Consider the following 15,873-nt stretch of genomic DNA (forward strand, 5'->3'; position numbering starts at 1 on the left):
GCAGTACTCATTACAAAGGATATTGTACTCTTTTTTCTTTACTAAAATTATTTTTTTCATTGAATTTTTTTAGTAAAATTGTAACGAGGCATATTCCTAATAGACCTCCAAAAGGAATTGTTACAATATAGATGTCTACTAAGCATCCACTCAGCATAGCTTGTTTCTCCGATCAAATGCTTTTGGATGGTATAAACATTGAATGGAAGACTAAGCAAGTTTTTCAAGATTTGAAAAAGTTAATATTGCACTTGTATAAATAGAAGTCTAGGTTGAGGCAATGTGACACACTATAAAATATAAAAATACTCTTCTTTCTTTGTCTCTATGCACATTGCTATATATATATATAAATATATATGAATCATTATTTCTATTATATTAAGATATTAATATTAGTGAATATCAACATTAAAATCTTATATCTATACTTTTTTATTTTATATTTTTTTTTATTATTTATTTATTTCACAACACTTTTGAGTTTTGACTAATTTTAACATTGACACCAACAAACAAATATGAGCAAAACATGAAAGATTAATGATATTGTTGTAGTTGGTAATATAGCGTTTCCAATCTAATTACGAACACCATTATTAACTAATAAACCGCAATAACTTATCGATCAAATTCAAAACAATGACTATGCTCCACCACAAGTCCACAAAAATATTAAATTTTGTCTTACACCACAGTAAGTATATATACATAATACATGCATTTAAATTTTTTATATTTTATTCATTAACTTATATCCCGTCATCCCACTCATTTCATTCATTCAATGCCAAAAAACATTTACACTCTTTGTAAGCAAACATTGCCAACTTGCATTCGGAAAAATCGACATTTTGGTAGTTCTTATTTTAGAAAGAAATAGAAATTATTCATTAACTTGTACCCCCTCGTCACATTAGATCACCGCCTCATTCAACGTCAGAAAACGTTTACACTCCTTGCAAGCAAATAGTGCTAACTTGCATTTGGGGAAAACAACACTCTGGTAGTTCATATTTTAAAAAGAAATAGAAATTATTCATTAACTTGTATCCTCTCATCACACTAGACCACGGCCTCATTCAACATTAGAAAACGTTTACACTCCTTAGTCCTTACAAGCAAACAGTGTCAACTTGTATTCGGGAAAAATGACATTTTGGTAGTTCTTATTTTGGAAAGAAATAACAAATTATTCATTAACTTGTATCCCCTCATCACACTAGACCACCGCTTCATTCAACCTCACAAAACGTTTACACTCCTTGCAAGCAAACAGTGCCAACTTGCATTCAAACAAAATGATATTTTGATAGTTCTTATTTTCTAAAGAAATAAAAATTATTCATTAACTTGTATCCCCTCATCACGCTAGACCACCGCCTCATTCAATGCCAAAAAACATTTACACTCCTTGCAAGTAAATAGTGCCAACTTACATTCGAGCAAAACGATATTTTGGTAGTTCTTATTTTCTAAAGAAATAAAAATTTAGCTACAAATTTGCAAAATGACAATGTTCAAATAAATAGCCAAATAAATTTATACATATATCCGTAATTTTTAACACATGTTACTTTTGGATTTGAAGGTTAATATTTAATCATCTTTAGCTATATTTTTTTTGGCCAACGGAGTTGTGCCTATATATCGGAAATATTTAGTAACCAAAGAAAATTAATCAAAAACAACCATAACTTGCTTTATTTAGCATTCATTAATTGTTGCGACAATTAATGAATGCTAAATAAGGCAAGTTCTTGCTGGTTTTTTTTGTCTCTCTAGGTAACTATTCCAATAAAGATGTCAAAAACATATTTTTATGATGATCTTTGTTTTTAAAATGTATGATTTATTCGTTTAATCACACTTTAAATAAAAGTAACACTTTTATAACATATAAAAATTAAGTCCTATAATTTATTATTCAATAGTCAAACAATTATAAAATCTTATATATATATATTAAAGTCTACCGCTTACCAACTATTTCAGAGATGTTCAAGTTTTCCTTATACATGTGTAACAATAGGGGCCATGCATCACTTTATCAGATTAGCAAGCATTACATTTTATCTGCAAGGATAAATGGCAGATTTTCAATCTTTTTTCTTTGAAACAAATTTCACCAGGAATTGATTAATGTATCATATCATGATTATACTAAGGTAAAAGATCGTATAAAATTGATAGTGGAGAATCTTTAAATGATTTACAGATTTGACTAAATTATTGTTTAACAATTTACAATTATTAATACTAATTACTAACCCAAAGTAATAAATTTGGAAGATGCAATTTACCCAAAAAATTAAGGCACTGACTTGAGACATACCATGTATCACACCATCACAGCATCAAGAACTGAGCGCTATTTCATTAATTATCCCCTTCATAATAATATCATTTAATTACGTAGCAAATTTTGAAATGCTTAATTTCCAATGATCTCTCGAGTTGTTTGCATTAGCCTCACTCTATGAACTCCCAAAAATCTCGTAATATCTGTAACAAAGAAGCATATTTCTCAATTATTTCAAATATTCTAGATAAGATGGTCAGAAGTCGATGCCGGATAAGAAGGAATCTTACAACTGCTATTGGAATCTTTTCATTTGAAAGAAACACAAGCAACAAACAACATTATCTACTTACCTGTGCTCCAATACCACCATATATATTCACGAGAATCAGGAGGGAGTGCTGTAGTAATTCCTTTGCCACGTCATAAGTAGGTAGCTTGTGGCCGAAGGCAATGCTTTTACCTAGTTCATGTCCTCCGACACCCCTGCCTTCTGTTTCATTGCAAGCTCTAAGTTGTTCCCACAGTTACATCAACAAACCACACATTCCCTGTTTGTTTCTTTATTAACTTGGTATCATGATTTGAAAAACCATATTCGAGTTTTTCTGCATTGTCTTTGTGTGTCATCATCAATGGGAGATTTAACCCAATTGAAGCAAGTGGAGAGTGGAGACGCGCTATGTACAAAGAATGTATGTCTGGTGAAGGATCAACACAAGTTTGGATATGAAGACTCAACACCAGAGAGCGACACCACCAACAGAGGCTATGCTATTTTGGCAGTGACATTGCACAAACTGCAAAGGAATGTCGAGTTTTGTATATATATATATTGCCATATTTTTTACACAATATGAAACATTCTCCACTAGCATCATTATGCATATATTTAATGTCTGCCATCATATGATATAATTCATGATTAAGCTATATGCTTCTATTTGCCTTTGTCACAAATACAACTCAGTATCAAGGTTCATCCCTCTTCCTATAGTAGCTGTATATTCAAACATAGAATGTGTAACATTTCCCCGCATATGACTTACAAGTTATAATAGAGCACAGTTAGTGGGAATGACACAAAGTCTTGGTCTTATTGATCACTGATTAGCCATGATATGAGATCTAGACGTGTGGCAGTAGCATGGCATTGTGTTAGTGGTAATCATTGGTTACCTAAGCAAACCTGCTTCATCCAAATGGAACAGTTTTATTAAGCAGATGTTCTGTACTTTTGTGTGTTGGGGGGAAAAAAAAGTACCAAGTAGACATAGTAGTGGAAAAGGAGGTCATCGTCAAGATTCTGTTGCCCCTATAACTTTTTGTTATATTCTTTGGATAGCACTCACGAATTAGAAAAGGAAAGAACAAAAGAGAAAGCTGCCTACCACTAGGGGTTATGCGCTGTCAGACGAAACCTTTCACCTAATCAAATCCCTTTTTCCTTTTTCATTTTTAATTTTCCACTCTGTTAACTTTTCTTTTCTTGCTTCTTGTTTTTCTCTCTTTGTTTCTTACTTGTGTATATTTGTTGGATTCTATAGCACAAGCAAAGCAACTCAATTCTTAGGCCCCTACTAGCTACCAAAACAAAAATCCATCTCTTTCTTACTTTCTACAGCCATTGCTACTAATTACAACAGTTTCTGTGAAAGCCATGTGATTGTCTCATTCTCTCATTTTATTTTATTTTAATTTTGGTTTAGTTTTCATGGAATCAGCTATTGGTCACTCATGTAGTTATTAAGTTAGACTTCCGACATTACACTCTTTAAGTATAGTCCTTGTTTGTATTAACGCGAGATGCTTGTGTATCAAATTGTCCTTAGCTTTAATTAATTAGCTCCACTTGTAAAATTTATATTCATGCATTTGACAACTCAGAGTTGTTCTCTTCTGATCTTTTAAATAGTTGCACTCCGGGTTAAACTCATGCTGTCTTCTCAGTTTGGTTGGTAGACAAAATTTTTTGCACGAGTTTTCTTACCAATTTGTACCAATTTGAATGGCTGTGGCCTGTGGGGTCCAACAAGTTAGATGTCTTCCTCACATAACAAGTTGAAACTAATGGCCTCATGAGATTTTCTTCTCTTGTTTGATTTTGCCGGGTGTGAATACAGCCTTGGCAGCGTTGAAAACCTTGCACCCCCTATAAACTTCTTTTCTTCTATTTACTTAAATAATGAAAATCTTTTAAGTCACATATGCATCAATTTTCTAGCATTGGTCTTGTATGCAATTATTAGGTTGCTGAAAGTAACAAGTTGTATCTATGTGTTAAGGAAGATTAAAAGTTTGATTATTCCTGGGGATATCCCTTGAGGGTAAAAAATATGAAAGAAAAATAAAAAGAGAGGGTTATGTTGTTAAGGAGATGCCTTTATGTGAAAGTCAGCGACACTAATGAGTGTGTCCCATGAGTTTTGAATCCATCCATATTCTTAGGATATGGCTCTCCTCTCACTGTGTCTATCTATATCAAGCTCACATGGGTTTTGTAAGACATGTCATTGTATTTGTACAAGTGATGACACCTTCTCGGAAGGGCCTATGAGTTGTTATTAATTATGTAATAATGTTGAAAGTTGAAAGGGTGTTTTTCCATAAAATGATAGGTCCACAAGCACAAGAAGAACAAGGTTGTGATTTGTGAAGTGGGGAGTGGAGACTCTTCCCTTATTATAGCTGTCTACGATTGAGACATGTCTGTTCCCCCAACATAACATGGCCTTCTTCAATTCATCATCATTCTTCAATCCCCTCAGTACCCGCAACCTCAAATGTTTGCATGTGAGACAGAGAATGCTGCAAAACTATGCATATCCATGCATATTGCTCTGACACATTTCATCTTTTGTTAGTTAGTTAGTTAGTTAGTTACATGTTAGTGCCTCCTTATCGGATTTATTATTAGAGTAGCTAGTTTCGTTTTGGATATATGAAATGATCCTGCTACCTAACCAGGATTTTATTTTGCCACGTTTTCTAGATGTTTTCACAGATTTGGGATTTTATGAGAGCAATTATGAGCTTTAACTGTGCTACTGAGTACAGTTTTAAGTAACATTGTATTCCACTCAAGTCCCATCTTGGATTTGGATGGAGAAGGGAGAGAGAGAGAGAGAGAGAGAGATAGAAGAAACGTACGTGGTTTCTTCAGTACATAGAGTGATAAAAAAAGTGGAAGCAATTTTTATTGACATAAAAAATGAGAAGGATTTAGATAAGAGATATGAATAAATTGGTGGGGAAGAGGTGGGCTTTTTGGTGGGGTTGATGAATTGATGAATGAGGGCCGCTTCACACGTGTTGTTGCAATTGAAACAAAAAGAGGGCCCATTAAAAGAAAAGAAGCCACAAAATTGTCTTTGAGGATTTGTTTTGTTGCGAAAGGGAGTGGGGTCAGTGATTGTGACGGCCATACCCCTACCCCTACCCTTTACCCTCTCTGTCACTGAAGTGGTCGGTAACTGCTTTCAAAGCCCCTGCCAATTGCAGACACTTGTCCATGCATCACCTCCCTCTCATGCCTGCTTACTTCTTCTCCCATCACCTCCCACATCTACACAAAACAATTACTAGATATCAAAGATTTATGCTATAAATAACTCTTTTTCTTCAACACTTGAAACTTAAGGGTTGAATTTATCAACCCAACCAATCCTTCTTGAACGTGCTTACTTGCCATTTGAAAGTAAATTCACTTGAAAGAACATTATTTATCATAAAAAATGATATGCCTACTGACCTATAACATACATACTATTACTAGAGATCTGTTTTAACGAGTATAATAATATACATTTGACAATGGGTACAAGTTAGTTCGTGAAGATTAGTCAATTAATAAGATTGGCAGCAATGTGGAAGAAGAAGAAGAACATTTTTTTTAATAGAAGTCAGATAAGACAAGATATCTATTCCAACAATTAAGTTATTACGATTTAAAATTAGACAACCTTCTTGATAAGTAATTAGTAATTAGAGTATAAGGTTTTCAAAGTCACACTTGATAAGAGGATGCTACGATTTATAGACGATCCAAAGTCAAACGAGGGTGGTTCCTTCAGCACTAGAAATTTCGGCTGTGACTAGCAATGTCTCCAACCTGGACCAGTTACCATGATCGATAGTAATACGTGATAAGAATTTTAGACTTTTACCGAGGAAGCTACTTCAATTAGCTAGACAACATACAGTTTAATTTAATTTGTGGAAATTTGATTATGGCTTAAAAGTCTAATACGTTAGTTGGGTAGCTAGCTATACTAGGGTTCAGAACACATCTAATTTTTCCCCATTATTTCTCATATGGTGAATCTGATGACGATTCATTGTGCGTTGAATTAAAAACTTGGCTTTACTTGCAAGCTCAAGCGATTGCTGATGGGGTTGAACTTTGAATTCGCATTTGATGCGAAAATCAATATAGCAAAGAAGACGTATGATTAGGTGAAAACTCAGGTCGATTTCACGTGAAGTTGATACTTGAGAGCCGTTGGATGAAAATTTAGTCAAATCAGTTAAATCATCTAATAACTCTCAGGTATCAACTTATCAACTTCACGTAAAGTCGACTTCACCTGAGTTTCCACCTTACTTGAATTGAAGTTCAACTAATTGTTATATTTAATCGAAACTAAAAGAATCTTTCCCGCTATGTTTATTCTAGTTCTTACTTGGGATGAGAACAAATGTGAAGAAAAAGAAAGATAATTATAGTAATTTAAAAGATTACTTGGTTGATTTTTCAACAAAAGAGCCTTATAAACCTAAATATTTTCTACATGTTACCCTTTTTCCGAAGATAGATGTTATTAAGCTTATTTAAGTTTGATATCTAGATATCAACACATTTGCATGATAAATTATTTTAGAACTAACAATAATAATTTTATTACTATTTTATTCTTTCTAAAAGATATATAAGATTGTATTCAATACATGTTTTATTTTTTCATGGTTTCAAAAAAGATAACTTCGCAGGCACCCAGTGACGGATGATGGAGAAAAACTTAGGGTAGCAAGGTAATTTGGCTATGACAAATAAAACTATTATAACCTTTGATAAAATAGCTGCCATCTCCAGCCCTACCAAGTTCCGGCAATGCATGCACCTGGAAATTAAACATGACCGATATGCTGGCTACGTACTCTTAAAGGAAGATTATTAAGAGTAGTAGTGTTTATTGTATTTAGAATCTATTTGATTTAAAACTACCTGCTACACCTTCATGTATTTTTCCTTACTACGAAAATAACCAACTTTTTCTTAAAATATTTTACCAAAGGGGGGTAATCCCGAAAGTTGCCCAAAAAATTTGTTTTACGCCGTTGTAGGATGCAATAAAATTTACAAAATGTTACTAGTAAATTACACTTTTCTAACATGTTACTCATTTTTTTAAATCTTTTTCTGACAAAACATCACTAACAGATTGTATTTAAATCAAAGAAAAAAATTCTCACATGCATGTAAAACACGTCAATTAAAAAATAACCGGGAAAAACACCTCCATCGTGCTATGAGCGGACAATTTCGAAAAAATGGTAAGATATGGGTAAGAGTTTTCGCGGATATCCCTATTATCAGGAAACTTACAGAAGTCAGAATGGGAAGAGGAAAGGGAAATCCTACGGGTTGGATTGCTCGTGTGTCTACGGGACAAGTCCTATTTGAAATGGATGGTGTGAATTTTGCAAATGCTCGACAAGCCGCTACATTAGCGGCGCATAAATCATGTTCGTCAACCAAGTTTGTTAAGTGGTCGTAACGTAATTGGTTAGTGGGGAAAAACCGGGCCGGGATTCAAAAGAATTAGGCGAAGGGTGGGGGGTCGGTCCCTCTCCTTTGCATTATGTCAGTTGGTACTCCCCGGGTGTTTTTCCTTCCTTATTTGTTTAGGATTTAGGTTCCTTATTACCGAAGGAGCCTCTGTGGTTCCTTGGATGGTAACTGGGACAAATTCAGGGAACAGTGGCTCGGAGAGTTGGCTAAAATACTTTAACCGGTCACCATCAGGTGAGGGTACGGAAAATAGCAAAGCCGAGCCCGCTTCAAGAAACCCGGAGGCACGAGACAGTGATCCCAGGGAAGAAATAGGGCCTTCCTCGGTAAGGCAGCGAGTGGATTTGGCGAACGCTACCGGAGTAGGGGAGAATGTGGTAGGCCCATCACACATCACAACAGGCTCCCAATCCCCCCATGGGGGTGCCGGAAGCCCCTGATCCGATGTGGTTGAAAAACCGCATTGAAAAAGTTTTCTTTATAATAAAAGGTAGGAAACCAAGAAAGGACATGCTCCAGAAGCTTTTTGACGATCTTAGACTGGAAACGGTTTCTCCGCTCAAACTGCAGCAAATCTTAAGAATTCTCGAACAAATGAAATGGAATTCTAGCCTTAAAGGTCGAGATTTCAGACTCGATCTGGAATTAGGTCACCGCGTCCACGATTGGGAAAGGGAGCAAAGGCACTTCCCAAACCCCGTGGACGACGTATCATGATACTTTCTGTTTTTAACTGTTTACGGGTGGCACTCAGAAAACCGGGGTGCCGCCCTAATGACCACCGCATTCGGTCATTAGGGCGGGTAGACCTCGAATCGTTGGATCCGGTAGGTAAAAAAAAGGGTAGCCCCGGCTTGGGGCTGGATTGAATCCGAAGTTTAGGTTTAGAGTTGGATTAGCCAAGGGGTAAGAATTCAATGCTTGGCTTATGGCCTGGATGCTTTAGAGCAGACAGAGTTGGATTAGAACGTTTTCATGGTGCGCTCATTTCGAATTGTATTTCTCTTTGACTGAGTTAAGTAAATTCCGTTTGTGTGGCACGAGAGATGTAAAAGTAAATTGAGTATCGAGGATATGCGGATGATTTATACTATACGAAATTCCTAAGGCACCAAGGGCTATTCAATAAGGGCAACGAAGTAGTGTAGCTCTTATTTGGTGAATCCCTGTGTAGCTAGTAGATCGGGGAAAGAAAGAACTTAACCACTGCGTTGTAGGGGAACAAGACCCAGTGGTGGGGTAGCTACTATTGGGTGAATACCTCCATCTGTTCATCCCGGCAGTTTCTGGTTCTAATTCCTGTATTTCATTCCAGTAGGTAAGGGAAACATGTGGTAGCGAGACGGTTTCGGCAACAAACTCCTATCAGTCCCTCTTTCGGTTGTTAGCAGCCTCGGCCATCATGGAAATTTTTTGTATTGGCTGTTGATGGGAAAATACTTATTGTCCTGGAGGATAGACGAGCAGGTAATAGCAGTTTGACTGGGAATATTCCTTGCTTACCGGCTGTTGGATGGAGGGAGTTGATGGCATTCTTCCTGAGTTAGTGGATTTAGGAGCTATTTATCCTAATCCTACACTGCTTTGTTGGATTCCGACGGCTATTAATCCGCCTTTGTGGCTCTTTGGTAATGGAAAAACATCCTTCCCAACTTGCCTTTGTTTAGTATTAGTACCCCTAGGTACTTCAAAAATGAAAGGGGTCTTCCTCCTCAAGTCGGTTATCCGTATCGGTGAAATGACTATATCCTTAACACATACACTTCGGTAGAGTTTCCCAACGCGAAATAGGCTAGCGCGGATCCCTCTCTCCTGTTAAGTACCTACCCGTGAGATTAGAGCAGATTCGCTTGACGTTGTATTGTGTCACATCGACTGCACTTCATTAATCCGCTATCGGTTGAATCTCATATCAACAGATTCTGAAAGAACTTGTTGAAAAGGAAGAATCCCAACGTTGAGTCAGAGCTAGAGTTAAAAACAAATCCCTTTTCAACCTTACGGACTTCTTTTCTTGTGCGCGAACGATCAAAGAAAGTCCTATCTAATGATGCAACAGCATCCAAGGAAGAAAGAAGCAAGGCAAGTGAACTTGAAGCAAGAACTCTTAGGCAAGCAAGGAAAGGCGTTGCGGTAAGATCAATGTATAGTATAGCATCAGTGTTATCTTTCTTCAAAGCTCTATCCACTTTGTCACATCATGGATTGCTTTGGCTATTATAGGATACACCTTTTATTATATCCTTTCAGTTTATGGCGCGACATTTCTTACATCTCAAAATGACTGGATATTGGACTTCCCACCAAGATCTAGACTCTAATCCAATCCGAATTGACTCGTCACGGAAGTTGCCTTGCTTTTTCTTTCTCTAGCTCTAGATCTAGGGATTAGCAGGTTGGCTTAATCTAAACTTACTTACTATAAGAAGATCGCTTCAGAGGTCTTTGTAAGTGTTAGAGGTGATTGGTTTTTTTACGGAGGTAGACTTGGGCAGCAAGCTATCTGTTACCGAAAAGCAAAAGTAGCTCGAGCCAAAGGCGACTGCGAGGCCCCCCGCTAAGCGGGGGGAGGGGGAAAGTGGGTTTAGAGGGCTCTCCCACCATTAGGAATCTTGCCTTACAGAAGGTTAATGAGGGCATGTAATGATGCGCCGGGAAGGTATAGAGTCGCCCCTAAGATGAAAGGGAGATTGGTGCCAGTTACGCTTTTAGTGAGGAGACAGGAGCTCTAGAGCTTAAAGATGTCCCCTAGGCCAGACAGAGGTCTAGGGAGAGTCCAGAAAGAGGACTCTTTTCGTTTAGCCGGCGGGCCCACAGATGTCAAAAGGCTTAGGCTTTCGAACTGCGTAACAAAAGAAACTCTATTGATGGAAGAATAGGCTTGATGCGAGCCGTGCCAGTTCGAGTCTGGCGAGTTGCTTCTAGCTCCTGCCTTGCTATGAGGAAGGCTTTTCGCTACAGACTATTCTGGATACTCAAGAAATAGCCTTTCTAATAGAAACCATACCGCTCCTCCGTTTTCTTCTGGTAAAGGGTCGGAATCAGTCCACGACTGAGTTCCTTCTCAAAAAGATCTCCGGTTTTAATTCAACCAAGGCATAGTAGCTCTGATTAACCTCCAGGTGTTTTTTATGGAAAACTGAGTGATCAGGCATCCATATAACTCTATCTTATTGCTCACTGTTCAAGGGCCTTATGGCTCTGATACACTCCCCAATTTCTTGCGGATCTTGATTTGCAACTGTAGGGAGGGACCATCCGGAATTAAAAAAAAAGTATGTTTGTAACTTTTACATTTATTTTGGGGAACAAAAGACTCCCCCATGATCTGCTCACCATACATAACTTTCCACTATAGAACCCATAGGCAGCCAAAAGTCATACCAGAGAGATGAGATGTATTAATTTTATTGCCAACTTTTAGTATAATATATCTTATAGCCAACTCTTTTACCTGAAAAAGTTTCCTACAAACCCAGCTATCATTATTTGGTGGTTTAATACACCAAGGGGCCCTAACTGAATGAATTGAAGTTGAGTATAAGCCATTCGCTTGAGGATTGGGATCTTAGGGCACTGTATATTTCAAGATCCTCATAAACTATTCAAAGCCCTGATGGTCACTCTCCCCGCACTCTACTACAGGAAAGCTAGCCTGGTGGATCCACTACACGCTAAGAAGCAAGTTCCGACTAACTAAGTAAATTCGGGTTAGACTGAAAGTGACAAGAAATTGCTATCTTCTTTCACTAGCGATAGAGTGAAGCGTAGCCGTGTTTAAGCCGAAGGCGATAGTGATTCCAGTGTTTATTGAGCTATATCTCTATCTATTAGTTATAGCTGGTTATTTTTACTCTAATTTCAATTTAATCCCTCCCTCATTTTTTTAAAAAAAAAAGTATGAGTGCACCGGCCTGAACGGAGAGTGTGAGGAAAGAGAAATGTTGGTTAGTCGGCTTAAAGAGAGCTAAAAGGAAAGGCGCGCCGATCCTAAATCCAAGTGTCACTATGTACAGTTGTACACGAAAATAAAAATAGGAGGAGCAACCGGCAACCGTGTATAGCAGTAAAGTTGCATTTGCATTGAATTTGAGTTTTCATTTCATTTTCATATTCAGAGAGGAGCGAACCCGAGTATGAGGCACCTAACCCCAGTAGTCAGACTTTAACCCATCCCTATGGTTTGCTTTATTTAAAGACACTGAAACTCACAACTCACCCGGGCTCTGAACTTGTTCACCCCTCTCTCTCTCTCCTTCTCTTCCTCACTTCTTCTCTGTAATCTTCTATCTTGTGTTCCTTTCTAGCCCATCAAAATTTGATTGTTGTAATGATGGTAGAGAGAGACCAGGGTGCACTCTGAATTTAAGATCATTCCTCACTCGTGTTTCTGTATGAATTAAATTACTTGTGCTTGTGTGTATGTGGGGTTGATGGGTGATGAAGAGGGAGAAGTAGAAGTGGCAAGAAAGAAGGACAACTACTTTGGTGTTTATGGAGATAGCTTCTCGTATAGTAGCTGCTTCTTACACTTGTGGCTCTCTTTGAGACACTACAATTCCTCTTCAATGGCACCCTTTAAGTAAATATAACATAAAGATCCCCTTTTCTCCTCTATAATCTCATCTTCTCTGCCATCTTAATATACATACATTTGACTGCAAAAAGAAAATAAAAGGGATCACCCATCATCATAATCTTAAAAGAAAGAAACACCTTGATCGGTCTAATTCTAAAGATCCGTGCTTTTCCTAAGTACACAACTCATCATGAAGAGACTTAGCAGCTCCGATGATTCTTTGGGCGCTCTCATGACAATTTGTCCATCATCAACAACAGGTTAATTATTAAATTTTTTTTGTTATCTACTTTTGTAATTCAGACAGATCCATAGCCTATCGTGTGCTTGTGCTTTTATCTTGTCAAAAGCATTCAAAGTGTTTTACTATAAGTTGAGATGTGTTTGATTCGGTCTTGTTCCTTTTTGTTTTCCTTGGGTATTGCATTCCAAATCACAAGGTTCAATCGTGCTTTGTTTTCCTTTTTGGGGTGTTGCGTACCAATAGTGATGTTTGTTTGAAAACACAAGTACTGTTACACTAACCATGCTGTCTCGGATTTGCATTGATATAGAAGAACACAGTCCAAGGAACAAACAGCAGGTGTACGGAAGGGAGTTCCAATCGATGTTGGACGGACTGGACGAAGACGGTTGCATCGAAGAATCGGGGCACCACGGCGAGAAGAAACGGCGCTTAAGCGTGGAACAAGTGAAGGCTTTGGAGAAGAACTTCGAAGTTGAGAACAAGCTGGAACCGGACAGAAAGGTGAAGCTGGCACAAGAACTGGGGTTGCAGCCAAGACAAGTTGCCGTTTGGTTCCAAAACCGCAGAGCCAGGTGGAAAACCAAGCAGTTAGAAAGAGACTACGGCGTTCTCAAAGCCAATTACGAAGCTCTTAAACTCAACTTCGAAAAACTCCAACAAGACAACCAAGCCTTGCATAAAGAGGTACCCACCAACTTCGATTATGGCCAAACATTATTTATCACCAATAGTAGCATATAATAATCACACTTAACCTTGATGCAGATTAAGGGATTGAAATCAAGGATGCAAGACGAACGCACCGAAAGCGATGCTTCGGTGAAGAAGGAACAAGTGGAGATGATAACAACGCTGCAAGACTCGGAGGAGAACCCTTGCGATCTTGAAACCGCTGCCGCCATTGCTGGATCGGACTCCAACAAGGACCTGAGCTACGATTGCTTCAACAACAACAGCAAGGGCGACGGTGAGGGCGGTGATGGTGTGGGAGGAGCAGCATCGATATCGCTGTTCCCTTGTGGGGACTTGAAAGACGGTTCTTCAGATAGCGATTCAAGCGCGATCTTGAACGAAGAGAATAACAACAGCAGCTGTAGCCCCATGAACAACGCGGCGATATCTTCGTGTGGTGGTGGGGTTCTGCAAAGTTCGAACCTTTTGATGTCTCAGCATGACGAGTCGCCATCATCCATGAGCTGCTTTCAGTTCCAGAAGGCGTACCAGGCCACACAGTACGTGAAGATGGAGGAGCACAACTTCTTCAGTGCAGATGAGACGTGCAATTTCTTCTCCGATGAACAAGCACCAACCCTTCAGTGGTACTGTTCGGAAGAGTGGAGTTGAAGGGGAAGGAACTGAGAGAAATAAGAGATGTAAGATGATGTATGTATAAAGAAAAAGATGAAAATGGTGGAAGATGGTGGCGGCACGAATGAGAGAGAAGGGTAATATGGTAATAATGAGGAATGAGTCTCACTGTCTCAGCCGTGCGGGAAAGCTAGGGAGGTAGAAAAGGGGGTAATTAATTTATGAATGGAATAATGATTAGGTCGTAATGTCGTAATGAAATCATGCTGTAAAAATTTTTGGAACATGGCTACAAAAATTGCTGTCCTAAAACTAAAATAGCCCCTTAATTGCATCCCCTCCCTTCCTCCTTTATTTCCTTTACTGCTATCTATATTTAAATAACTTGTTCGCCCTAACCTTTTTTCCCTTTAATTTGTTTTCAACTTTCATACTAGCTTCCTCTTAGGTTCACTTTGGTGATCAAAGGGAGACTGCTAGTCAATGACACAGGATGTATAAAAAAGGGTAGATTATTGCCATTTTAATCAATAAACACTATGAAAATACTCTCTATTTGCGGCTGAACTTTTTTGGCATACAAGTCCCTGTAAGGCCACAGACAAATTCTCATCCTTCAAAAAATAACAGACTTGGGCATAAAAGATAAGTTATTTAGGAATTTTAATTTCTTCAACCTATAGCATTAGTTTTCCACAGACATATCTCCTACCAACACATGCAAAATTAGTTAAAAATAGAATGTGTGGTTTGGGTAGCTTAAAACACCGCCGCTCTTAATTAACTTCAAGAACATTTTTTATCTATACCCTTGATCTGAGAACCAAGTATTGGAAAGAGAGAATGGTGGCTACAGGCTATAGCCTACAGTCTTCACAAATGTACACTTGACCAATTGAAAGTAAATGCCACTTAAACTGCGCTGCCTCAAAAAACGAATTTAGTTTCACCTAGTCGTATGAGCGATAAATGGACCTAATAATAACCCCTTATTTTAATACAATGTAATTTTAATCACATTTCTATTTAAAAATCTTAGTCAGTGAATCATTGAGCTAAGTACTTTTACTTACATGCTAATCCAATGTATTAAGGTGCCAATTTTTATTTCGCCAAGATTAATTAAATATTTTTTTTTCATTCTCAGCATTGTGGCGCAACGACACCAAAACTAGTGTTGCAACAGTATTACTCAATTTTTCCTGTGTTGCTGTATATTCAAAATTTAAGAATTGCACTTCTGATATTTTAAAACTACGAGTCCAAATTTATTTTTCTGAGAAAAATGCCGTCACAATGCGCTAGTCCTAACATTGCAGCACCACAATTGCACGGACAAAATAACGAAAAAAAATCCACGTATTGCAATTTGCAACACCACATCCAGCTCCGGGATGCCACAGTGTTAGTTGGTGTTTCTCAATCTTTCCGCACTGACCAACATGTATACAAAACCATGAGAAACAAGATTGGTGAAAATTTAGGTTCAATTAATTATCAATTTTATATAAAATGAATGTACTCGAATTTTCACCAATAAAAAAATTAACTGATTATATGTTTTTGCTCTTTTTTTATAAGAAAAATAGTTAAAATAAAATAAAAATTTATCATTATTTTTGTATGAAATTCTCCCCAAGGCACCA

At 37.7% G+C, this 15,873-nt stretch overlaps 1 protein-coding gene across 2 annotated transcripts; it reads left to right on the top strand.

Annotated features, from left to right (window-relative positions):
* On the top strand, positions 12,313-14,615 carry LOC107631687 (homeobox-leucine zipper protein ATHB-6). Of its 2 annotated transcripts, none has more exons than XM_021119825.1 (3): positions 12,313-12,932; positions 13,230-13,603; positions 13,685-14,615. In XM_021119825.1, the coding sequence occupies exons 1-3, from the start codon at positions 12,863-12,865 to the stop codon at positions 14,261-14,263; spliced, it is 1,023 nt and encodes a 340-aa protein (XP_020975484.1). In that variant the 5' UTR covers positions 12,313-12,862; the 3' UTR covers positions 14,264-14,615. The 2 variants fall into 2 exon arrangements, with proteins under 2 accessions (XP_020975484.1, XP_016190695.1); XM_016335209.2 differs by having other exon boundaries at positions 12,320-12,932; positions 13,227-13,603.

Source organism: Arachis ipaensis, chromosome B03, assembly GCF_000816755.2.
Source record: "Arachis ipaensis cultivar K30076 chromosome B03, Araip1.1, whole genome shotgun sequence".
NCBI classification, from domain to species: domain Eukaryota; kingdom Viridiplantae; phylum Streptophyta; class Magnoliopsida; order Fabales; family Fabaceae; genus Arachis; species Arachis ipaensis.